At 45.9% G+C, this 25625-nt stretch overlaps 1 protein-coding gene across 1 annotated transcript in view; it reads right to left on the bottom strand.

The window, feature by feature from the left end:
• F13A1 (coagulation factor XIII A chain) overlaps positions 1–25625 on the bottom strand; it is a 140744-nt gene that overhangs the window by 51520 nt on the left and 63599 nt on the right. Inside the window, exons 7-8 of the mRNA XM_065912958.1 lie at positions 10128–10302; positions 7294–7432 (exon numbers count right to left, since the gene is read on the bottom strand). Of these exons, the coding sequence (XP_065769030.1) occupies positions 7294–7432; positions 10128–10302 (314 nt within the window). The remainder of the gene's footprint in view (positions 1–7293; positions 7433–10127; positions 10303–25625) is intronic.

Raw genomic sequence — 25625 nt, 5'->3', positions numbered from 1 at the left:
AAAACTTGCTTAGAATGAGTTTTATTTATAGATTCGACACTATCCATTGCAGTAAAGGTTTTTGTTTTTTGTTTTTTGCATTTGAAGTGAAAAACAAACAATAACAACTGTACTCTTTCTAAAAAGTATTGAAGGAAGTTACGATTTTTTTTTATTTTTTAAGAAGCAGATGCATGGAGGCCAGCCAAAGAATTACAGAAATTTTCTGAGGCATGTTTGATTTCTGTGTCTTTTCTTCCTGGGGAGTCAGTGTGCAAAGCAGCACTCACACGTTGGTGAGTGGATCCCAGCCTGGCCTGTGCAGGTGAGCAGGGTTCCTGTGGCAGAAACCACCAACCATGGGAAGTTCTTCCAGCCTGGCTGGAAGAACAGTGACATTTATTTAAAAAGTATTCACTTTGGAACTGGTGGCGGTGGAGGTTTAATTGCTAAGTCCTGTCTGAATCTTGTGACCCCACGGACGGTAGCCCACCAGGCTCTTCTGTCCATGGAATTTTCCAGGCAAGAATACTGGAGGTGACCCTATACCTCATTAAATTCAAAGTCATATGAGAGAATTAAGGCCCAGAGAATTCAAGCAACTTGCCCAAAGTCACTCAGCTAATTAGTGGCAGAGTTAATCATATTGCTTTGAGCCATGAAGAGAAAGAGAGGAAAGAAAATTTTAAGAGCAGTTGGACTTCATCTAGTGTTTTTCCATGAGATCCTAAGGAAAAACAAAATAAAACTATAATTTCTTTCCACCTGAATCACTGACTAGTTCTTAGATTGTTCCAACTTTGAGCTGAAATTGATAAATACAAATTTGTTAACTCACAATTCTTTTAAAAAATTAAATTGAGAAAGCCAGTTTCATCAAACCTACTTAATTTCAAATGAAAAGGCAATAAAGGAAAGACTCTTGCTAATGCTTTAGCATTCATCATCTTTCCAATTATCTTTAACATCATGAGATGCTTCGAACTCTGAGCTATGCCATTTTCTACATCTGACAGCTGGTCGATCAGCCGGCCTCTGGGAAGCGGATGGGTGGGCTCATGGGCCTAGGTGAGCACAAAGGTGCACGGACGCTTCTCGTCACATCCCGAGGGCGTGACTAGCACGTGCTTTCACCAGCCCCACCTGGAACTTGCTGTCTAGAGACGAAGACCTTCCCCCAGGAATGTGAGTAGAATGGAAAGCTACACCCAAGGCAGAGGCTTGGATGGGCTGGAAGGAGTCCCAGGGTCTAGAAAGCTGTTGTCTCCAAGAGGGCCTCTGGGCACTGGTGACTGTTGGGATCTCTGCAACTCCGAGTGCGCGGTGCGCTAGTCTTAAAGGAGCTAGCACCTGGGGTTGGACAGTGCCTGGCAGGTGGAGAAGCGGGAGAGGTGCTGATGCTAAGAGCAAATCACCCCCATTCCCCAACAGGAGCGAGTCCATCAGCCTCTCAGGAATGTGCAGCCTTGGGGGCATCGGCCCCTTCGGGAAGGCGGCAAAGGGTCAGAGGTGCTTGAGATCGTCCATGAAGGAGTGGTGAGGGGCTGGACATATGGAGAGTGAGTTTTAATATTCAACAACCATAGCATAATAGTATAAGATGTGTGTGCATGCGTGTTCAGGCACTTCAGTCGTGTCTGACTTTTTGCAACTCTGTGGACAGCAGCCCACCAGGCTCCTCCACCCACGGGATTCTCCAGGCAAGAATACTGGAGTGGGTTGCCATTCCCTCCTCAAGGGGATCTTCCTGACCCAGGTATCAAACCTGTCTCTCGTGGCCCCTGCATTGCAGGCAATTTCTTTACCTACTGAACCGCCTTCCATTCCTTTCCACTTGAACCTGAAGCAGACTGATCTCTGGTCATCTCACATCGGCCCCTTAGACTTTTACCTTGAGTTTCAACTGTGGGTCAAGGTCATTTCCTGGGCATTTTATCTTTGAAGAGCATGACCGGAAGATTGCAAGGGGACAACAGCTTTGTTCACTGACCATGTGAACACCTTCCCCTGTACCCCTGGGTTTAGGATGGAAGCCCCTTCCCTTTACCTCCAGACTCCTGGCTCACGTTACCAGCCACCTTACATTTTCATAGCCTGTACTGAATGTGGTCGTCTCGCTGGTGAACACCGGATAGAGCACCTTGAAGGCAGTGACCTGATTAATTCCCCCCGAATCCTTAGCATCTGACATTTGGATATATTCGTGGATAATAGCATTTGTTGAATGAATTAAATGAGATTTATCAGCTAAATGAGTACTTAAAATTTTTTCCAGCCGGTTCTATGCCCTGCAGTATGTTGGCAAAGCAAAGGTAAAATATACCAGACACGGCAGCCCCGCTGAGGGCTACGTTCTGATGGAGACAAGTCTAGAGGTGGGCACAGACCCTCTACCCAGGATCATCCTGTCTGACCACTTCCTCTCCAGCAGTGGGACACTGGATCACACTTCCATTTAGAAGCAGAGGAGCCTCCTGCTGCAATGCCTTTCATGACCCTAATCCGCACCACCATCCCTTTCTTTTAAAATTGTTTCCATTTCCGATACACGTGTATGTATGGCTGAGTCCCTTTGCTGTTCATCCGAAACTGCCACACCATTGTTAATCAGCTATGCCCAAAACAAAATCAAAAGCTTTTACAGAGCTGGCATTGTGCAATTACCCCAAATTCATGAGAACTGATTGGAACCCAAACTATTACACATCCACCTTTTACTGTGTTGGAGCCCTAGTTCCCATAAACACTCGTTTCCATCTGTAGGGTGACTGTGGTCTGGTGAGGTGAGCAAGCTGAGCTCATTCAGGGTGTGGACAATGGTCACTTCACTCCTGCCCAGGGTGAGCCCCGCGTCCCTGGTCCCTGCCTGGACTGCAGCGGGACACTGCACCCGCATCTTCATTAAGCTGTCCTCGGTGATTCATGGATGCCTTCCCCCAGAGCTTACATGTAATACCAAACCCATCAGCACACTGGGGACAGGCGGCTTAAATTGCTGCTTCCAGGATATGTTACCTTGCGTTGGCCCTCCCGGAATTTCATTTGCGAGCCTGACGTCCAATTACTCCACCCAGCTGTGCCCTTGTAAGGGTCCCCTTCCTCTCCTGAATCGCAAGAAGCCCACTCTTCCCTCCACGGGCATCTAGAGGTCGTCCACTCAGTGCCAAACCACTGCCCGTGGTGAGCCGAGGCCCTCTGGGAGGGGGATCCACATGCAGGGACCTAGGCTGGCAGAGCAGGCAGCCGGCGGGTGAGCGGTCGGTGCTGGGTGGTCTGTGGGGTAAAGGAGGTCAGAGCCCCGGGGGGAAGGCAGCCTTCAGCCCTCTTGGCTCTTGAACCACACAACACACCTTCGCACTCATCTTCCACTCACCCCTGACCCCCACTTCCAGGTGTATTTCTGTTTCGGGCACGTGGGACTCAACTGAGCCACGGAGAAGAGGATGCCCTGGGTCACCGAGACCCAGCCGGACCAGCTGGACTCTGATTCGCCACAATCAGCACCTCGGTGTTGGAGAGATGGTGGAGGCAGTGAGAAAACCAGGCAATCCTCGTGGTTGCCTTTAGAAAGAGGGGCGCGGGGGGCCACGGACAAACCGACATTCCGTCTGAGAGGAGCCAGAGGAGGGAAGTGAGGCTGGTGGCTCGGGGGAGGCCGACGGCTCCGAAGGCCCCCACTAGGAAGCCCGTCAGGCCGCGTGATGCCCGCCGCGCGGCCCTGGCCTCTCGGGGGTCGGCGGGGACCCACGGGCTCCTCTCTGCCTGGGCTCGGCCTCTGTCAGCCTTCTGCCCCCACCCCTCCCCGGCTTGCCGGCCCTGCAGGCGGGCCCTGCTTCTCGCCAGGCTCAACGGCAGGCGCCCGCCGAGCACTGCCTTCCGACGGAGCACTGTGGGGAGCGCTTCCGCTGCCTCCTCACATTGCCGTTTAACTGGTGACTACCCAGTGTGGCCTCAGTCTACTGGCGAGGCAGCTCAGCGAGGTGAGCTGTCTTCCCGAGGCCACACGGCCAGTGACTGCCCCAGTCAGAGCTGGACTCAGGGGTGCCGTGCTGACCCCGCGCTGGCGGGCCCATCCAGGGACGGTCTCCACCAGCCTCCTCCACCAAGGAGGGTCTCGGCAATCCTGCTGGCTTTGCAGAACGTTTATCACTTCTAGGGTTCACTGGTGTTTGTACTAAGGAGGCAGTTTCTGGCTTTCATTTAAAAAAAAAAAAGCCCAGAGTGACAGAAATAGCAAGTCATCCTGGAACACTGGGCCCCCTCTCCTCCTGACTGCTTCGGAGTGCCGAGGTCCATGGCAGCATATTGGCTCCACGAGAGCCCAGCTGTGCGGCCAGTGATGAGCGCGGTAGCAGCAGCGAGCGCTCGTTAAGCAGCTGTTAAGCTTGGAAACGGTGTCAGCTCCGCCCCGGGGGCGAGAGAGGCTCAGGGAGGGTGTGCGGGCCCAAGGTCACACGGCCCGACCGGGCCGTCTGTAGCGCCCGACCCAGCGCTGAGCGAACCCTGGTCCCTGCCGCCTCCATCCGGCCTGTCCCGAGCTGGGTGAGCAGCAGCTGTTCAGCTAGTAGACTCTCCGCCACCGTCTGAGAGCCAAGCAGAGGGGAGACGGGGAGACTGCGGTGGTGGTCTGCTTGTGGAGGAGGCGGGAGGGCCCCAGACCAGAGAACACGGTCCCATGGTGGTGGGATCTTCGGGGAAGACAATGAAGGAGCGAAAAGCCCAGGGTCACCTGGGCTCCCCAGGAGGCGCCAGTGGTAAAGAATCCGCCTGCCTAAGCAGAAGACGCAGAAGGCCCGGGTTCGATCCCTGGGTCAGGAAGATCCCCTGGAGTAGGAGATGCTAACCCACTGCAGTGTTCTTGTCTGGGGAATCCCACGGACACAGGGTCTCCAAAGAGTCTGACACGGCTGAGCACAGGGAAGGAACGAGAGTGGTAGAAACTGGGAAAGGAATTCGGAGCAGAGAGCTGAAAGAGGAAAGCGTTGCCCAGAAAAGATCTTCAGCTTCATTTCAGCTTCATGCTTTGGTACCAGTTGAACAAGGGGCGTCGTGAGGTTGTTTGTCGGGGTGCCTGTGGGGATTTATGGTGGGAGGCATTTGGGTTAAAGAATTGGGAGGAATAATTCTGAGCTGCAGTTGGCTGCAAGGGCATTGAGTGTGTGTGTGTGTGTGTGTGTGTGTGTGTGTAGAGAGGGAGAGAGCAAGGAAGAGGTAAGCAGTGCAGAATGCCAAATGATTCTTTTAAAAAAAAATGGGCGTATAATTGCTTTACAAGGTTTGTCAGCTTGGGCTCCGCAGGAGGCGAATCGGCTCTGCGTGCAGACGTCCCCTCCCTCGGGGGTCTCCCACGCCCCAGGTCATCACGGGGCCGAGCCGAGTACAGCCTCCCCCCCAGCTGCTCGTGCTGCACGTGGTCGTGGTAATGCCAGCGCTGCCCTCCCGGGCCGTGCCTCGCCCCCGCGTCCATGGCCTTTCCTCCAGCGCTGTCTCTGCTCGCTCTGCGAGTAGGCTCATCAGTACCGATTTTCTTATCTGCCATGTTTGAATGTCACGGCAGCTTCGGGGGTGGCTATTTGGGTCTGGCTATTTTTTTTTTTTTTTTTTTTGTCATTCCATGTACACACAGGGCTGCTCTACCGGGATTCCAAGGGCTTAAAGGGTGCTTTCAACAGTTTACAGAGGAGAGGTTTTGTCTTGACGACAGTCTCCAGCTTGTCATTGCTCAGCTCGCTCCCTCCAAGTGAAGGCAGTGTTTTTATTCATAGGAGCATTTTACCACTAGTTCAGCAGCCTTACTTCTTTTCTCATTCTCAAATGAGTGTCTGCTGGGATGGCTGAGTGAATTCTGCCCCTGCATCTGCACTCCATTCCTGTGACATGGGGGAGTTCAGACACTTCTAACTTTTAATTTCTTCTAAAATGAGCTTCCAACTTCCTCCCATACCCACTCGGATGTTTTCGCCGCTGACAGTGTTTTAGCGTTATTACTTACAAAGAACAGCTCAAGGAGACATCTTTTTGGCTTGGAAATTCCACTGAGTTCTTGCCTGGCAGTTTCCCACCATACAGACTTTTGTGAATACCCTTTACATCTGGATTCTTGGGATTCCCCCCCCCCCCATCTTTTTAGAATACTGTTTTGGAGTGAGTGGGTCCCCATGGATAAAGGAAATTTCTTTGGAATCCTAAACTCCTTGCAACCAGCTTATGATACAGCTGTTCTGGGCAGTGAAAAAACCATAGGGCTGGCATTTGGTAATAATTCTGACTTTGTTTCCACTTCTATCTCTGAATAAAAGATGAGGTCACAGATCAGGAGAACCACATCTTTACATGCAAAGGGCAATCCTGTTAATGTTGCAAAGGCCAATAACAAAAAGGTTGTGATTAAGTGTCAGATGCTCTTGGTTTTATTCTAAGCTTACCAGATGTGTGACCTTGAGAAAAGTATTTTAACCTCTGTGCCTCAGTTTGCTAAGCTGTAAATGGAGTAGTAATAAACTCCTATCTGATTACAATTAAAAGGATTAGACAAGATCATGTACACACAGAGAGACTGGTACACAGTAATGCTTAGTAAACGTTGGCTGTGTTACTCTTATAGTAGAGAACAGATGGCTTCTGTGTCTCTGCTGTTCACCATAATAGCCATGTACTAAGCCAGAGCTATGGTGCTGGAGAAGACTCTTGAGAGCCCCTTGGACTGCAAGGAGATCCAACCAGTCAGTGCTAAAGGAAGTCAACCCTGAATATTCATTGGAAGGACTGATGCTGTCGCTGAAACTCCAATACTTTGACCACCTGATGAGAAGAACTGACTCATTGGAAAAGACCCTGATGCTGGGAAAGGTCGAAGGCAACGGAGAAAAGGATGACAGAGGATGCGAGGGTTAGGTAGCATCACTGACTCGATGGACACGAGTTTGAGCAAACTCTGGGAGACAGTGAAGGACAGGGCAGCCTGGTGTGCTGGGGCTGCAAAGAGTTGGACACGACTCAGCGACTGAACAGCAACAACAACAAAAGCTAGAGAGGAACTGGCATAGGCTCCGGCCACTAAAGCTGTGGCCTTTTCCTGGAGCTGCTGCTGTAATGGGGTGATCGATCTTTATTACTAGAAGCCCAAGCTGCTGTTCAGTAACATTTCTCATTCATTAGCTAAAAACAATCTCTGACAATCAGACATTTGTGCCCATGGTATTGAATAGTCCTTAAAATAGAACAGAAAGAAACATCAGACTGACTCTGTCTGGTGGTAAATGGGTCATGCACTTCAATTTGATATCAGCCAGGGCCCTTGCAAATCAAACTCACCACACTGAATCCTTAGTGAGTTTGGAGTTCACGTTCCCGTCTTCTTCCAAGAAAATGTCCAATTGCAGGTTGGCGTCATTGTCGTGGGCTGAGAAATAGTTGGTGACGATCCTCGCTGGTATCCCCAGGCATCGCAGAACTGCAGGAGAGAAGGACGGACCACAGTTAAGCAGATCATGAATATCTAGTAAACATAGAGTTAGTAATCCCTTCTCAGAAGGGACTTTCTTCTTGACCAACATGGACATGTTGTTCTCAGGGATCCAAAGCCAAAAGGGGGCCTGTCTTCAAAGATCTGGGAAGCAGACAGAAGCCTTGATGCTGGACCAGTGGGTGCCAAATGATACCAGTGGGAATGGGATCCCAGTAACAGGGTTCCAACTGTTAAGTTGTTAATCACATGATCATCAAACTAGGATTATTTAGTCTGGCTAATGGGCCTGTGTTTCTGAAAATAGGAGTTAAAAAAACCCAGCTAATAGGAAATCAGAAATTTACCAAGCAGACCCTCGGTGTGGTTTGTTTTCCTGGGTGGAACTTGCTCTTGTGACACTTGGTGGAGGGTGACACCACAGATTCATTTTAATTGTTAGATAATAAATTACCTGGATGCATCTCTTGCCATATGTACCTATTGATCAAACTTAATCCAAATGCCCTTCCTGGCTCCCAGGACGCCAGACATCAGTGCTCATTGAAAATAATTCAGCTGACAATTTTAAGATTAATGACTTGCCTTTTTTTTCCGCTCTCAGAATTGTTTAGCATTTTTAACCAAAGACTATCCACCCCCTTCAATAGAACAACCTTGGAAGTCCAAACATGAGTCTGGTAGAGACTCAAGGGTCCTCATTAAATGACTTAATCTTCACATCCCAAATGACACTGATGGCAACCACCACCTGCCTCCCACTTCCATCTTCCTCTCTTGATTTACGACCCTGACATACACTACAGTCTTCCCAACAAAGTGATTGGCACTCTAGTTCTATTTCTACCTTAGCGCCAATTCACGTGATCACAGGGTGAGATTTGTCCCAGAGTCTGCTGAACTCATCATTTTAAGCCAGATGCGGTTTGACATAGGGCACCAGGATTCAGGTTTATCCTCGTGGTGGCATCCCTACATTGGGCCCCTGCCTTATCACCAGAGTCGGTTTTCGGGAACAGACCTGATGATCCTTTTATACAAAAGGCGTACATGGGTGGAGGGCTTCCCAGGTGGCTCAGCAGTAAAAAGTTTGTCTGCAATGCAGGAGGCTCACGTTTGAGCCCTGAGTCAGGAAGATTCCCCTGGAATAGCTACCCTCTCCAGTATTCTCCCCTGGAGAATCCCACGGACAGAGGAGCCTAGCGGGTTACAGTCCATGCGGTCGCAAAGAGTCGAACGTGACTCAGTGACTAAACAACAGCAACAGTACGTGGATGTTTACTATTTTGTTTCTGAACCTAAAGGAATTACACTGGGATAGTGAAACTGCAGGCATCAAGGGGGATGTGGGGAGTGCTTTGTTTTCCTGGGAACATTTCATCAGAGAGGCTGTCTCTGCCAAGCCCCTGGCACACAATCTTGGCTTGGGAGCCACGGAGGAGGGGGCCTTCCTCCAACTGTTAGCTTTCCTGAAGTCCAGGCTTCCACGTGGAACTCCACAGACCAGGTTTCCCAGGACACTGATACCTTAGCTTCACTGCCCTTCATTTTCCCCAGGAAATATATGTTCCTATAGGTCTTAAGTAGATGGAAATGGCTAAGAAAATAATCCTACTCAGTTTGATGCCTTAGAGAAACAAAATACTCAACACTTACGATTTCTTCGCACTTGGACCTCTGACTGACTCTCAGATGGTCACAATTTTGAGCTGAAACTGACAGTCTTCCTGACCATTTCTAAAAAATTATTTCACCCTGGCTTCCAGCTTTCAGACCCTCCTTGATTTTTCTGATTAAAAAACATGCTAACTGGATAAAAGTCTTTCTTAGTGAGTAAGTAGAAAGGACACTTTGACTTGAGTTTCATGTCTTTCTTACAGGGCTATAGAAATGGCATGAGAATGAGTATCATTACCAATGATGAAGACATACTGAAATAAATGTATTTTTTTAAAAAACTATTCACTGAATTAACAATAACATTGTCTGGGCCTGGACAGACAAATGCCATATTCAAAAATAATGCATGAGGTGGACGAGAATAGTTCTGTTCCCGTATGTTTTCCTCTACGGTTTGGATATTGGGTAGATTAAAGGCAAGAGGGCATGCCAGAAGTAAAGATGGTTCATTAAGTTCTGGTGTCTAATTGCTCAGGGACATTGAGACTCATATATAAGAACTGAGATAAGCCACCCTCTCTCCAGAGCCAGGGTAAAAACTAAGTGGGCATATTTACAAAATTCTCACGGATACACAGTAAGCAAATAAGCATATTTATAAACCTTCTGAATAACAAATAAGAGGTCTACATCTTATTATTATTTTAAATTTTGCTAATTTAACCTTTTTTTAAAATGCGGAGGTTACTAATTAAAAATTGTATATCCTTCCCCCACACCCTTTCTTGGCCCCAAGACTCTCCATTTTGCTGAGGGTTGAATGATGGAGTCTGTAGGAAATTGTCCCTCATTCTATCTATAAAGGTTCTGCAATCAAAGAGAAATTATGAGCATACTGGCCCAGTAGAATTTAATTATGCATTGACTACTTCCCAGAATAACCATCCACAAATTCTATGGATCCAACAGAGATTGCTGGGTCCCTTCACCAGGTTGTAGACTAAATGTCTTGAGGTGACATTTCCTATACATTAAAAAAACTTTGACTCAACTGGATACTTACATGTGTTAAAGACACCGGCAAAAACCCAGCACTGGCCATAGCGGACTGGCTTCTGAGAGCTCTTGTATTCCAACAGAATGTCAACACTTCCGGTCCAGGCTGATGGGGGGACACCATAAGCGTAGGCATTGTCCCAGGATCCAACGATGACGCCTTCATCATCCTTGGCATTGATCTAAACGAGACCATGACAGGTGAGAAGGATCCAAGGTCCTTTAGAAGAGTCCTCTCCAGACTCTGACTCTGGGCAAGCTAAGGCTTCCAGTGCCTTCCGTGCTCCTGCATGATGAAGAGTTCTGCTTCTGTTCAGTTCACCGGCACTTATCGGGAAAGTGCTGTGATGACTAAGTGCATGAGGGCAAACCAGACGGCCAAGGCTGCCTCTTAAACAGCGCATGATTGTGGGGAGGCGGTGCCGAGTAGCAGGCAGGAAGAGTTATCATGGCTTCTCATGCGCTTGGGCCCTTAGTCTGGTTGGAACAGCGCTGGAGAATGTGTGAGGAAGAGAGGAAGAAAACTTACAAAAGAAGACAGCTCAAGGAGGGATCTTGTCTTGATAGAAGGAAAGCTAAAAATTGACATATGATGCTAGATGTTAGCGTGGGGGCCCAAGGTCTGATGGTCTAATGAGGTTTGACTTTGATGATGAGTAGCTGACTCTAATAAATTGAAAAAATATGTAGACGCTGTCATAGGAACCATTAAGAGTTAACAAGAAATTAGATTTCCATGGGTACCTTGCAGAGTTTGTTTGTTTGTTTGTTTTAATTGCATGAACAGAAGTATTTTCTTTATAATTATTTGAGGCAATTATAAAATTTTGTTAACAGATATTTCCAGTTACATTAAGGACCTGGGGTTTTAGTAGTTTAAACATAAGGGAGATGTAAGCAAAGAATGGCAATCTTGAATATTTGGGGAAAATTTGCTACACACTCAGACTCAGTCACTTGGTAGCAGCAGACCTCAAGTGCAGGAAAAAAGAACTTTTGTGTTTAGATGATAAAACTGGGGCCAGGAACGAACAGTTTCAAGGCATCCTGTCAGTTTCTTGGGGGTCGGTGCTGAACCTTAACTTCTCTTGCTGCAACTTGCATCATGTTTAATTACAGTCAGAAGAATGTTTAGGTGGGGAGTACTAAGAGTTTTTCCAAAACCAGATGGCCCTTTAACAATGTTTATATGTTGACGTGACAATGGTTTATAGCCTTGCTCCTCAATGTGTGATCTGTACACCAGCAGCAATGGTGTGCTGGGAGTTTATTGGAAATGCAGACTCTCAGGCCCCTCTCCAGGCCTGTTGAATCAGAAACTGCAGTTTAACAAAATCCCCAGGTGATCTGTGTGTACATGAGTTTGGGAAGTATAGGTTCAGATTACTCTAACAAGACATTAGTAAACAAAGTGGAACATATGATTAAAGCAGGTGCATTCAGATTATGAAAATCCTAGAAGAGATACTAAAATATGATGAGTTTTTATGTGTTCCCAGCCTTGCCAGTTAGCAGCTCAGCCTCAGCACTTCCCCAGACCCCTCTCTTAGGCTTACTGAGTTTAGATTTATAAGCATCTATTCCCCAGTGTGTCGTGAGCATATTGAGAACAGAGATAAAAATCTATGCCTTTCTGACTTCTAACAAGTATTGGCAAAGAGCAGGTGTTCAATAGTTGTGGAATAATCCATTGTATATCCAACAAGCATGTAGGCATTGTGCATCTGAATCAGACTAAGATCTTCTCTGTGGAAGGAGATGGAAGAGGAACCCATCAAGCAGAAGGAAAGGTTCCAATATTAACACAGAAAGAAGTCCAGGGAGAGTGGGCTCCCAGCAGAGCGAGTCATCAGCTTTCTTAGATTGGAGGGTGGTGGCTGTGGCTGTGGTGAGCTGGGGAGAGAAAATGACACGAAAGCCAGGTCTTGAGAGGCTGAGGTTCAGCGAAGGTTATCTACATGGAAGAAAGAGTTTGGATAATTGCTTGGTGACCATGAAGAAATATGACAAGTTCAGGGACCTGCAACAAGCATTATGTAAGTAGACAATATTGGAGGAAATAGAAAACACTAGAAGAAAATTGCAAGCACACACAACTTGTACTGTTTTTCCCCTTTGACTCTATCCAGTTAGGTTAAAGTGAAGGTAAATACCAGCCACTAGGCTCCTTGGTGGCTCAGTCAGTAAAGAATCTGCCTTCAATGCAGGAGACAGGGTTTGATCCCTGGGTCAGGAAGATCCCCCGGAGAAGGAAATAGCAATTCACTGCAGTGTTCTTGCCTGGGAAATCCCATGGACAGAGGAGCCTGGTGGGCTACAGTCCTTGGGGCCACAAAAAGTCAGATACAGCTGAGGGACTAAACCACTACAAATACCCAGTTAATTTGTTTAATATACAAAAAAATTAACTCTTAAGACCCAACTAATTGCAAACTCATGCCTTTGACGTTAACTTTGACTTTATCCTGTAAGTCCATGAAATGACTGGCATGCAGCAGCATTTAGCCAACAGCTTTGGTTCTATTTATGATCAATAACTCTCCTTGCAGTTAAATTGATTATCTAAATCTGCATCTATTATAGTGAAGCCTGAAGAGTGCTATGATGTAGCTTGATATTTGTAAGTGGATTCAGCTTCAACTCACATTACCAGTTATTTATTCTTATCATTAAGAAATAGAATAGGGCAATGAATCTCAGAGGTAAAAATTCCTAAACTAAGGCTCTGATGACTGACTTTCAAAGAGCCATTAATTAAAAGTGTTATTTATAGCCTACAGCTGAGCCCAATCAGCCAAAAGGAAGAGTAAGGGGAAAAAAAGGAGCTCTCTTGTCTATAGCCCTTTTAATTGTTAATGCTGACCTGTTCCCCCATTCTAGACAAATCACACTTCTCATTTATTAGCATTTGGCCAGGTTAGCTACTGTTTTCTAATTAGGAAATTGATTTCTATGGAGCCTAGATACTGAAAGAGATAAGTCTTAAGGGACACATGTAAAGGGTTAAAGTCATGTTCTCCTCCTGAGACAATAAGATAGGTTTAGGGGGCACATCAAGGGCATGCTGGTCCCTTTTCCTGCCACAGCTGACTGTTGACACCCTACCACGAGCTCAGAGTCGGACGAATGACAGAATGAAATGTCTTGGTCCTGCATCACGGGTGGTCAGGGAGACGAGAGGAGCCCAGAACTTTGGATATTATTCAGCTTCAGCAAGGGCTTACTAAATTGTGCTCTCATAATACCTATGATACCGGAAAAAAATTTAAAAACCAGACCCTTCGAAAGTCACTATCAGCAGCCTCAGAGGCAGAACATAATTCAGGGACACTTCGAAAGCTGGTCCAAGAAAAGACGAAGGTTTAGAGGTGGGCAGAGGGGCAGCATGGCTCAGCTTCACAGCACCAGGACTTCAGAAGCCTAACTGTCAAGTCAACAAAATCCTGAGAGTGTACTTTTGCATTTCAAAATCTGGAAAGAAGCAAGCTGAATCAAAATGCAGATTTTTTTCACCCTTATTCTGGTGGGATTCATGGAAATAACAGCTCTGTAGAAAGGGCTAGTAGAAAAGGGTCTACAGCTCTAAAAAGGTGAGTCTGGGCCTATAGTTGGGAAATGATGGAAATCTGGAGTCATCCCCTCGTGGGAACAAGATCTGCCTCCAGGTAGGTGGAGTGGATTCTGGAATGAGACATTTAACAGGATCCTCAAAGAAAGAGCAGAGCCCAATAATGCCCTTTTCTGCTCCAATCTGTCCCAGGGTACAAAAGGGTAGAAGGAAATACATTGGCTTCAAACAGTCATTCGGAGGGGAAATCAAACTAGTCTTGGACTGAAGAGTCAAGATTTTATCTAGAGGTATTAATTACAGCAAATAGAACACTTGGAGAAGAGTTTTGCAAGTATGATTTTAACTTTTATCTTTAAATTTTTCTTTATTGTCTGAATTCTTTTTTAGAGAGCATTATTATCTTTTTAACCAAAAATTATAATAGACTTCTCATTAAAAATAAAATAAAACTAGAAGCAGATATGCCAATATGCTGTGCTCAGTTCTTGCAGTGAGAATACACATAATTGCTATTTTCTTCTTTAAACATGTTTAGAATTTTCTCAAATATTTACCTGAGAGGAGAGAATAGTTAAAATTCCTTTTGTGCCCAGCAGGGTAGGCTGCCTCTCTGAATTCAGGCTTAGGTCCATTGCCTTTTGCATAATTACTATTTTTCCTGCTTCTTTTTAAATATGTAAAGATATTTTTCTAATCCTGTGAGCACATTTTATATGGCTTTGGTAAGGTGACTTTTCTCTGTTATAAACCTATTATATTCTGTTAAATTTCACTGTTGAAGTTATGTTCTCATAAAGGGTAGGATTTCTGTAATTCTTGCAGAATGCAATTTTATACCTAATTTTGCCTGTAGTAGTTTTTCAAAGACCATAGGATATAAATTTTGGAAAACTTGAGCTAGTTTCAAAGGCAGAGAGTTAAATTTGGGAGGGAGAAGAGCTCTTCCTTGAAGAGGAACCCATCCAGCTTTTATGAACAAGCTCCCACGTACAGTCTGGTGAAGGTCAATCTTAATTGTAGGAGGAGGTTGTACAGTGTGTGTATCAAATTGCGTCCATGATACTCCAGAGTTCCAATCACTTTGGAAAATGGACAGTTTCTTATAAAGCTAAACATATACATACCCTATGAGTTAGATATGTCTGCTTTAACTGCTTGTCTCAGAAGTACAAAAATACATGCACACACAGGGACTTGTACAAGGGTCTTCTTAATAGCTTAGTTCACAACAGTCCCAATCTGGAAGCATCCCAAATGTCCATCCGCAGGTGAATGGGTGAGAGACCGGGATACAGAGCATGGTGAAGCACTGCTCAGAAATACCAAGGAACAAGCTGAAGCAAGTGTAAGAGCATGCTGATTAAAGAGCACCAGCTCCAGATAGTGCCTAAGGTATAAATCCAGTATGTGAAGCTTAAGAACAGGCAAATCTAATCTGTTCTAAGAAATCAGGATCGTAGTTGTTTCTGGGGATGTGGGTTGACTACACCAGAGCACAAGGGAAATTTCTGGGCTGGTGGTAAAGTCTAAATTTGGGTTGCGGTGGTGATTATCCGAATCAAAACTCATTAAATTTTACATTTAGTATCCATACACTTCATTGTATGTAAATTTTAGTTCAACAACGACAGCAACAAACCACAGGAACTAACCCTAACTTCTCTTGTGAAGCACACAACCGCTGTTCAAATGTGCTTTGCTTTAAGTATTTGATACAAGCTGTGACAGGAGTGGGGCTTCCCAGGAGGCTCAGTGGGTGAGGAATCCGCCTGCAATGCAGGAGATGCGGGTTCCATCCCTGGGTGGGGAAGATCCCCTGGAGGAGGACATGGCACCCACTCCAGCGTTCTTGCCTGGAGAACGCCATGGGCAGGGGAGCCTGGCGGGCTACAGTCCACGGGGTCACAGAGTCGGACACGACCGAAGCGCCTGAACACGCACACAGGCACTAACAGGAGTGGGTAATGAGACTCGTTTTTCATGAAAGTCATTACAACTAGAGATGATTAATCTTGCCTCCCTTAGTAACTGAGGATTCCTATTTGGTCCAAACGTATTTTACTAATTGACAATCATGAAAGAAATAACAAAAGGTGGACCGAGAGAGAGAGAGAGACAGAGATACTGAGATTTTAAGCTTTCCAAGCACTGCCTGCTGCTTTTTCATTGCTATTCCAATGCCTCGTGGTGCAGGGCTGGTATGCAGAACAGGCTCCAAAAGTATATGAATGGAAGCGTGGATGGGTGAACGAAGGGTGCGTGGATGGATGGATGGGAAAGGGAAAGAGCAGAGCAGGAAGCAGATCGGAAAAGGATGTCAGGAGAAAGGAGAGGGGAAGGAGGGAGGGCAGGAAGAGATGCAGAGTGCGTAGCCCTGAGGGGGCCTGTCCAAAGGGGGATGCTGGCTTTGCAGGACTTCTGTTCATCCCTCCCGGGGGGGTCTGTCCCAGGAGACCAGAGCAGCTCCGGCTGCAGAACTCGGAAGGCCCGCTGAGAAGCATCCCTGTGTTTCAGAAACAGCCGATGTGATTACAAAATAGATGCAGCATTGAGACCTCATTCCAGGAAGCAATTCAGGGAAAGCAGACATTTAGATTGACTGTGATCATCACATTCGAGAGATGGCTTATAATAAATGTCTGTTTTTCTCCCAAAATATGGGGAGCCCGGGCATAAGAAATGCAACCTTAATAACGGAGAGGCCAAGCTGTTTGCCCACAAATGGAAACCTCATTACATTGCTGACTTTTATCATAGGAGGGAAAAAAATGATGTCTGAACAGTTCATTGTCTCATCAACCTCCTCCACCCCAGCCTAAGAGAGAAGGGCTGAAAAAGACAGGACTTGTAAAAGGCATGACATCTGTATCCAAGGAGCTCATGTGACACGGGAAGAGGGCAGGCAGAGGACAGACAGGGGAAATGCAGCGTTGTCTGTGGAAGCATGGGGTCAGGGAACCTGAGACCCTTTTCCAGTTTCACCAGTGACCTTGGATAAGTCATTTGACTTCCTGCTACTCCTGCTCTTCCTCTGCACATTGGTTACTTATGAAGTGGATACAATTTCTCAAAACTGGCTATGAAAACCATTTCTGCTAGATAAATTCTATTATTTTTATTGAGTTCCAATATATTTGTCAATTGTTTAAAGTTCTTCAATAAGCAGAAACGTCCATCCCTGGTGAATGCATGCATGCTCAGTCGTGTCCCACTCTTTTCGACCCCCTGGACTGTAGCCCGCCAGGCTCCTCTGACCGTGGGATTTCCCAGGCAAGACCACTGGAGTGGGTAGCCATGCCCTCCTGCAGAGGCTCTTCCCCACCCGGGACTGAACCTGTGCTTCCTGCGTGACAGGCACATTCTTCACCCACTGAGCCACCTGGAGAGCCCTTGAACGAGGCGGCATTATGCTTAGTTTGCAATGTACTGGACATGATCTTGACTCTGTACCCACCCCGGTCATCACTGGATTCCCTTGGCTATTTCTGAACCACAGACAGGCCTTTCGTGCATGTGGGTACCTTGAATCCAACTTTAAGAGTTAAATAAAATCTGACTGCAATTATTATTTCACCCTGTCAGACTACAATCAGGTTTTTCATGAATCCTAGCTGGTAGATTCTCCAAAGCTGCCACCCTCGGGAGCTCCTGGTTGAGCTGTGTCGCCATTGGAAAGGTCGCCGAGTGCACCCGAGGCCTCTAGCTTTTCCTGCTCTCCCTGACTCAGGAATACCGTTCTTGGCATCCCTGGGCACGAATGCAGAGAGAGAAAATAACAATTTAAGAAAACAGATAGGGTCAGAGCTCCAGAAACTCTGACTCAGAGCAGAAATCCATTGAGGATCCTACATCTGGCAATGGTCGCCAGCCTAGAAATTTTAACTTAGGCATCTGCGAGACTGTGCAGGTGTCTGAGCCATGGCCATTCTTCTCAACACCAAAGGGCACTGTATCCTGACCTTCACAAAGCTGGTACCGAGCCACATTCAGTCTGCTGTCACTGAGGGTGCCACTCCCATTGGAAGTTTTGATTGGCAGTTAGATAAATCTCTGACACAAGAATGGCGAAACAAATTATTTTTAATAATCCTGTTTTTTTTAACAGATGAAAATTTTCCAATTATAAGATTCATATGAGAAATGTGAAGAAGCTCCTCAGTGGGGAAATCGTTGGGGACAAATGACCCTGGAACACCCAAGTCCTCAGATTTCTCCAGGACAGTTCATTCCAGGAAAGGGATTTTAGCTGCTTATAGTGCTTTAACATTTTAATTTTTTTAATAAAATTTTTAGGAAGCTGTGCTGTGGTTGGTCTATATATATGACCTGGGAGTAGACTTCATGTATTTACTTCTGATTTGAAAGTTCATTTGAGGTAACTGCATGGGATTCCCAATCCAAGTGAATTTGCAAATGTAGTCTGAATACGTGAAATACTTTGCTGCATGAAGCGGTTTGCTGAATGTGAAGCTTTCCATGAGATGGCCGAGTAAACAACTGGGAAAATACTAGACAGGGATTCGTAGTAGCTTTCTGTGGAACTGCTGAGCAAAATATCAAAGAAGTAATGTCACGACTGTCTTTTTCACGCTTGGAAGGGAAAAAAAAACTGTCAAAGTACTGGGACAAGATGAAGAGGAAGAAAGATGGACAGAGTGAAAAGTTGCTTTACTTTCAGTTTATCTGTGAGACCACATAAGCTTGGGGATCAGAAGCCCTGAAGTCCATTACGTCTCCAAGGTCCACAGTCATTTATCTTGTGTTGGGCTCTAGAAAACTCCAGGACCTACTCCACTTGTGGTCAGTTTGATTTAGTAGCTGGGGTTCAAGATATTTTTTTTTTATATAACACTGAAGAGTATACTGAACATTGATTGGCTTAAAAAAAAAGTCCAATCTTGAGTTAGTTCCCAAAAGGCACAGCTAGAATAAGGTATTAATGGGGATTAATGATGGCATTGTGGTTCGATATTAGCAAGGGTCCAGGGTCAAAAATAAATGTGTACACCTCAAGGGAAGCAGGCAAGTCCAGGCTGGCAACAGTGCAAAGACTGGAATTTAAAAATACCTAACTAGTATTGACACTTTTTCTTCTCTCTCCTTCCAGATTTTCCTCCTAATGTCACCTTTTAAAAAAAATTGCAATTGAATCAAGTAAGTCACCAGAGGAGAAAGCTTCCCTCTGACTACATTTTCCTGCAGTGCTTTTGGTGATGGCTATTTGGGTATAATTCCCACCATGAAAAAAGGGTTTCCATGAATAATCGTGTGGCTTATCATTGCTATGGGTCTTGGTTAATCATTCTTCTGCCTTTTCATTCTATGTCCCAACACTTGTCAGGATACTGCTTTGTCCTGGGAAAACTCTGAGCAAGGCTTCAAGGGCTTGCTTTCTCCTACAACCCAATGCTTATTTCGTCAGAGATTTTGCCACACTCTGTTGGCATGTTCTACTTACAAATCTGTCTTTTCTATTAGACTGTTAGCTCTGTGGAGGCAGAAGCTATTTTGTTTACAATTGTAACTAGACTTAAGATGATGCTAGTGGTAAAGAACCTACTTACTAATGCAGGAGATGACATAAAACACTGATTTGATCCCTGGGTTTGGGAAGATCCCCTGGAGGAGGAAATAGCAACTCGTTCCAGTATTCTTGCCTGGAAAATTCCATGGACAGAGGTGCCTGGCAGGTTACAGTCCATAGGGTTGCAAAGAACTGGACACTTAGCATGCTTGGAATCTGAATACATGGAACCTGTATGCAGGTCAAGAATCAACAGTTCAAACTGGACATGGAACAACAGACTGGTTCCAAGTCCAGAAAGGAGTATGTCAAGGCTGTATATTGTCACCCTGCTTATTTAACTTATATTCAGGGTACATCATGCGAAACGCTGGGCTGGATTGAAGCACAGGCAATCAAGATTGCCAGGAGAAATATCAACAACCTCAGATACACAGATGACACCACCCTTATGGCAGAAAGTGAAGAAGAACTAAAGAGCCTTTTGATTAGAGTGAAAGAGGAGAGTGAAAAATTTGGCTTAAAACTCCACATTCAGGATACTAAGATCATGGCATCTGGTCCCATCACGTCATGGCAAATAGATGGGGAAACAAGGGAAAAAGTGACAGACTTTATTTTCTTGGACTCCAAAATCACTGCAGATGATGACTGCAGAAATGAAATTAAAAGACACTTGCTCCTTGCAAGAAAAGCTATGACCAACTTAGACAGCATATTAAAAAGCAGAGACATTATTTTGCCAACAAAGGTCCATCCAGTCAAGGCTATGGTTTTTCCAGTAGTCATGTATGGATGTGTGAGTTGGACTATAATAAAAGCTGAGCACAGAAGAATTGATGCTTTTGATCTGTGGTGTTGGAGAAGGCTCTTGAGAGTCCCTTGGACTGCAAGGAGATCCAACCAGTCCATCCTAAAGGAGATCAGTCCTGGGTGTTCATTGGAAGGACTGATGCTGAAGCTGAAACTCCAATACTTTGGCCACCTCATGCGAAGAGCTGACTCATTGGAAAAGATCCTGATGCTGGGAAAGATTGAAGGCGGGAGGAGAAGGGGACAACAGAGGATGAGATGGTTGGATGGCATCTCCGACTCAATGGACATGAGTTTAAACTCTGGGAGTTGGTGATGGACAGGGAGGCCTGGCATGCTGCAGTCCATCGGGTCACAAAGAGTCAGACATGACTGAGCAATTGAACTGAACTGAAATGAACCTAGACTAGAGATTCTCAATAAATATTTGTTGAATGAATGAGCTAATATTGAGTGTTTTCCTACCATCAACGTCTTTACAGCAATTACTCCTCCCATCACCAAACCACAGCACCGCCATCATCCCTATTATCAGCATCACTACCATCACTGCATCACAACCACCTGTGGCACCATCAAACCACGTTTGGTACCTAGTCTTCTTCAGGAACTCTTTCTCAGGGGCTCAATGCCTCTGGCTATCTGGGAGTCTCTGATTCATGCCTTTCTTCATTATCCCCTACTTCAAACTTCGCCTGTTCTAGAACCATTCCCTTGGGTCCTTCTCTATTAGGAGACAGCTACGTAACTTGATGTGGGAATTATGTTACCGGTGTGTATTGGTGCTCGCCCCCTAAGGTGTAATATAACTCGAGAGCAAGAATAATATCTAACTCCATTTCAGCCACTTACTGGCCATGTGACCTTGAATGACATCACTTCCAAGGGCCTTCACCTCTTTACCTATAAGACCCCCGGAGAGCCTTCCAGATCTCACGTACTGGCTCTGTGTGTCTTTCGCACAGATCTCCTATTAATAAGTCTCAACTCAAAGGAGAGAACCTGCTAGGACTTCCTTGGGGAATAAGTGAGCAGCATCTGCAGGCATGGTGGCCACGGCAGGGGCAGTGCGCCAACCTGGAGAACTTCTCTGCCCATAGCTGCTATCATATCCAGTCACTCATGGGGCAGGCACCAGGGACCGCCCAGCAGTAAATGCAGGCCTTTTTCCTTTCCCCCAGGGCGCTGCAGTTCTTGTCACGAGGCGGGGCATACCTGTTTTGATCATCTGACCCAGGTTCAGATTCCATGTCAGGTCGTGCGTGGGTGCTAAGTCCCTTCAGTCGTTTCCGACTCTTTGCAAAGTATCCCGTCAGGCTCCTCTGTCCATGGGCTTCTCTAGGCAAGAATACTGGAGTGGGTTGCCATTTCCTTCTCCAGGGTCTTCTTCCTGACCCAGGGATCAAACCCAGGTCTCCTGCATTGCAGGCAGACTCTTTGCCATTTGAGCTGTCTTTAGGTTGGGCATGTTAAGTTACTTCTCAGTAATTCAGGGCCAAGGATGGAATGCTTTATTAGTGGGCATGAGCAAAATAAGTTTTCGGATGGCACAAAACATTCTTCTAAAATTTTCCTGGCACATTTCCTGGCTATTGTTTTGGTGGGGACGGTCACATCAGGTATGCGGTGGAAAGCAAACAGCCATCAAGCAAGGTAATTTAAAGGAGGAAGTGTAACTTGGGGCAAGTTTCTTCTCTTTTTTTCCTAATCACTTAAAAATTTTTTTCTCCCTTAAATCAATCTACAGTGTAGCTTTGGTAAAATGCCCCACTCAGTAGTTGGAAAGCCTAAATAAAAGTTCACTTATGTAAGGTTACAGATCTCAGGACCAATCCCCAGACAATGAGATCACAGGAGTTTTAAACTTTCTTTCTCCTGGGTAAACCCAGTAGCCCAAGGCTGTTCAGATTGTCATAAACTTTTCCGATTTTCACATCAAAGTGGAGTAACAGCAACTCAAAATAAGAACCAAATAAGATACGGAATGTATAAAGGGGAAAAAATAGAGGAAAAAAGAACACCGTTTTAAAGAAGAAAAGGACGTTCTTGCTGCCACTGGGAATAACAAATGTGATCTGAGGACAGAGACAGAATTCCGTTTTAAAGCTGAAGTGAGGCCTGCTGAGGTCGAGGGCTGGGCCCGGGTCACACGGGAAGCGGGAGGAAGGGTCCGAACCAAGAGGCCTGGTGTGACCTGGGCCAGGCCCTCCCGGGAGATGCTGTCTCCACCCTCTCTTCAGCAGAGAAAGGAAACGCGCAGGTTTGGAACAAGGTCGGAAGGCAGATCATCCATGCAGGCAAGAAGAAAGGGCCGTGACCACTGCAGGTGCAGGGAGACTGAGCCTCGGAGGGGCTTGGGGCTGTGACTTAGGCCTCAGGGGCCATTTGGAAATATCAAAAGGCCTTCTTGGTTGTCACAGCTGGTGAGGGAGGTGCTCCTGACGTCTCTGGGGTAGAAGCCAGGGATGCTCCTAAACGTCCTCTGGTGTGTAGGACAGCCCCCACGACAAGGAACCACCAAGGGGGCACTCCCTGGTGGGCCCAGTGGCTGAGACTCCCAGCTCCCAGTGCAGGGGGCCTGGGTTCGATCCCTGGTCAGGAAACCGGATCCCACATGCAGCAGCTAAAAGACCCAAAGTGTCATGACAAAGGTCAAAGATCCCGCATGCCGCAGCTAAGACTTGCCACAGACAAATAAATATTTTTAAAAAGAACCACCCAAGGTCATAAATACTAGACAATAAGGAGTTTTATCTGGGCACTGAAAAGCCAGACTGACACTGTCATCATCGGCATCATCGTTAGAAAGACCGCAGTGGTTTATGATCTGTGCTTGGATCGCACGGAGCACCGACCTTCTTTCCGCAGATTCTTGGCTTGCCTTCAGTGCCGGACTTGGCCGTGACCACAGGGAGCAAATCTGTCTCCGGGGCCCCGGTCATCTGCTCTTGCCTCTACCCTCCTCAGGGGCCCAGCCAGCACCGGGCCATTCATCCACTCCTTCCTGGCAATAGCTGATCCCAGGAAATTTCTGCCTGCCATCACTTTCATCTTGGCATGAACTGCGGCCAGTGTGTTATCCCTCCCAGAGAGTTTGCATATCATGATGCATCTGGTGCCAAAATGTGTTTCCTATAAAAAGAACTTCCTGCCTCTGACCAGGCTGGGGAGAGGGTTGATAAGTTTGAAAGTGACCACACACAGCTCCCTCTGTTCTAGTGGTGGACGGGACTAACTCCCTAGAAAACATCTACAGGCCCATCTGCTTGGACCCAGGATTCTGGCTAAACTCAAGCAATTTCACAACACTTTCCTTCTGGGCTCCCTAAATACGTCTTCTCATATTTTAACGCAAATCTTTACTGAGAAATTTGAGGGGTTTTTGTTTTTATCTATTTTTCTTTTGGTCTTTGCCTAACTTCCCTCAGCAGTTTCACGATAGATTTCCAGGACTTGTGAACAAGAAAGAAGCTCCCAGAGTGACCAGAAAACAATGGATTTCTTGGGAAAGTTTCATGGTTTTTGTTGATTTTTAGAGGCTCAATGTTTTAATTTCTAAAATCACTATAACTGAATGGATTTTGGAGCTCTTCTAAGGATTAAAGGAGATAATAGATGTAAAACGATTTTGCAAATTATCAAATATCCATTTTGTGGATGTAAACAATGGTGGTGGTGAAAAAAAGATACTGCCCAGAGTGGGGGGGGGGGGTGGTGTTCTCCCCTAACACCCAAGGCCTACCCCTCCAGAAAGAAAACCAAACCAAACCCCCAAATAGATCCTGCCCAGTTCTATATCTTGTAAGTAGGCTATAGATCTTCAAAATCAGAACTTCATAGGCTTTCTATGATTAATAAAATTGCAAGGCAATTTGCGTTAGGATAGATGTGCTTCGTTCAACACTTAGCTTTCGCTTGGCCAGGTGCCACCATAGGAAGTATCGGGTTCGTTGCTTCCTGTTCATCCCCCTCCCGCTTTGCTTGTGTTAGGCAGTGATCTCTACACTCGTAAAAGCACATACGATGTGTGAGTAAGCTCGGGCTGGTGAGCATGCCATTTCAGAGTGCCTAAGGAATTCGTTTGCATCCAACCACTGCCAGTAACTGCTTCCTTTCTCACTGCAAAACTGCCATGGTAACTCCAAAGAGGAAGAAAAAGGGGCTCTTGTCTGTGAATCAGGAAAAACAGTGACCAAAGGTCTTGTGTATGTTGTTATAAACAGTTATTAAAAAGAAGTTCCTAAATTATTTAGAATTCATTGTCTTTTCACTTGCATATTTTATGTCACAGACATAAACTAACAACAATGGGGAAAAAATGCCTTTAAATGTTCATTTTTACCTTTCCTTCCTTTTATAGTTTTGCTTTTCTTAAATTTACACATAGCCTAATTGTTAATTTAACGATTTTTGTTCTTAAGTGCTAACTAGAAATTGCATTTCCTATTATTCTCAGTCTAATATTTTTATAAAATTGATATTTGATTTTATTTCACTGAAATCAAACTCAAAGATAGAAATCCTCTGGAGAGATATTTTAAAAAATAAAACTTGAGGAAATTGCGGAACTGCCCTGTGGTTCAGTGGCTAAGATTTTGCCTTCCAGGGCAGAGGGTGTGGGTTCAGTCCCTGGCTGGGGAGCTAAGATCTCACAGCCACAAAACCAAAACATAAACCAGAAGCAATATAGTAACAAATTCAATAAAGACTTTAAAAATGGTCCACGTAAAAGAAGTCTATAAAGAAAAACTTAAGAGAATTGGTAGCAAAAGAAGTAGATTTTGCTCAGTTTTTGATTGAATGAAGTATCAATAGCACCTAGCTTAATGTTTTTTCAGGAATGTTCTGCTTATATTTGGGCTTCCCAGATGGCTCCGTGGGTGCAGGAAACTCAGGAGATGCAAGTTCGATCCTGGGTCGGGAAGATCCCCTGGAGGAGGGCATGGCAACCCACTCCAATATTCTTGCCTGGAGAATCCCATGAACAGAGGAGCCTGACGGGCCAGAGTCCACAGTGTTGCAAAGAGTCGGATGTGACCGAAGCGACTGGGCACACGGGCACACACTGCTTGTATTTGACAGATCTGACTTGCTGTCATGCACCAAGGGCAGAGTCTGTGTGTCCCACATGTCAGCACAGCCCAGGGCTGCCTGGGACCTAGACAACACGTTTAATCCACTGCCCACACCGGACTCCCAGCCTCCTCGATCGTGAGAATAATGTCTCCTCCCCTAGGAAGCAGTTCCAGTGCAGGGTCTGTGCATCCTCAAAGATGCTTCAGGATCTCCTGCCGAGACCAGCAAGGAAGGTAGAAAGTGCCTAGGTCTGGAGTCAGCAGACCTGGGATCTAGCTGAGGACTGAGGCTTTGTCACTGACCAATTGTCGGTATACTGCTTTCTAACTTGCAAAACGGAATGCATAATGCCAGCCCTTCCCCCCTTATCTCATGTGTTTACTCTGAAGAATCAACACCCATTTCATAAACTTCAATAGACAGTCCTATGCTGAGGTATCGTTGGAATAGAATAGGATTAGTCATTTATTTCTTCACTCTTACTGTGAGTGTGAATGTAGATAAATTATGCTTTACAGTGT

This window comes from Muntiacus reevesi, chromosome 20, assembly GCF_963930625.1.
Source record: "Muntiacus reevesi chromosome 20, mMunRee1.1, whole genome shotgun sequence".
In the NCBI taxonomy this organism is placed as follows: domain Eukaryota; kingdom Metazoa; phylum Chordata; class Mammalia; order Artiodactyla; family Cervidae; genus Muntiacus; species Muntiacus reevesi.
Note: the sequence above shows the minus strand (reverse complement) of the source record. Positions and strands in the feature narration are given on the sequence as shown.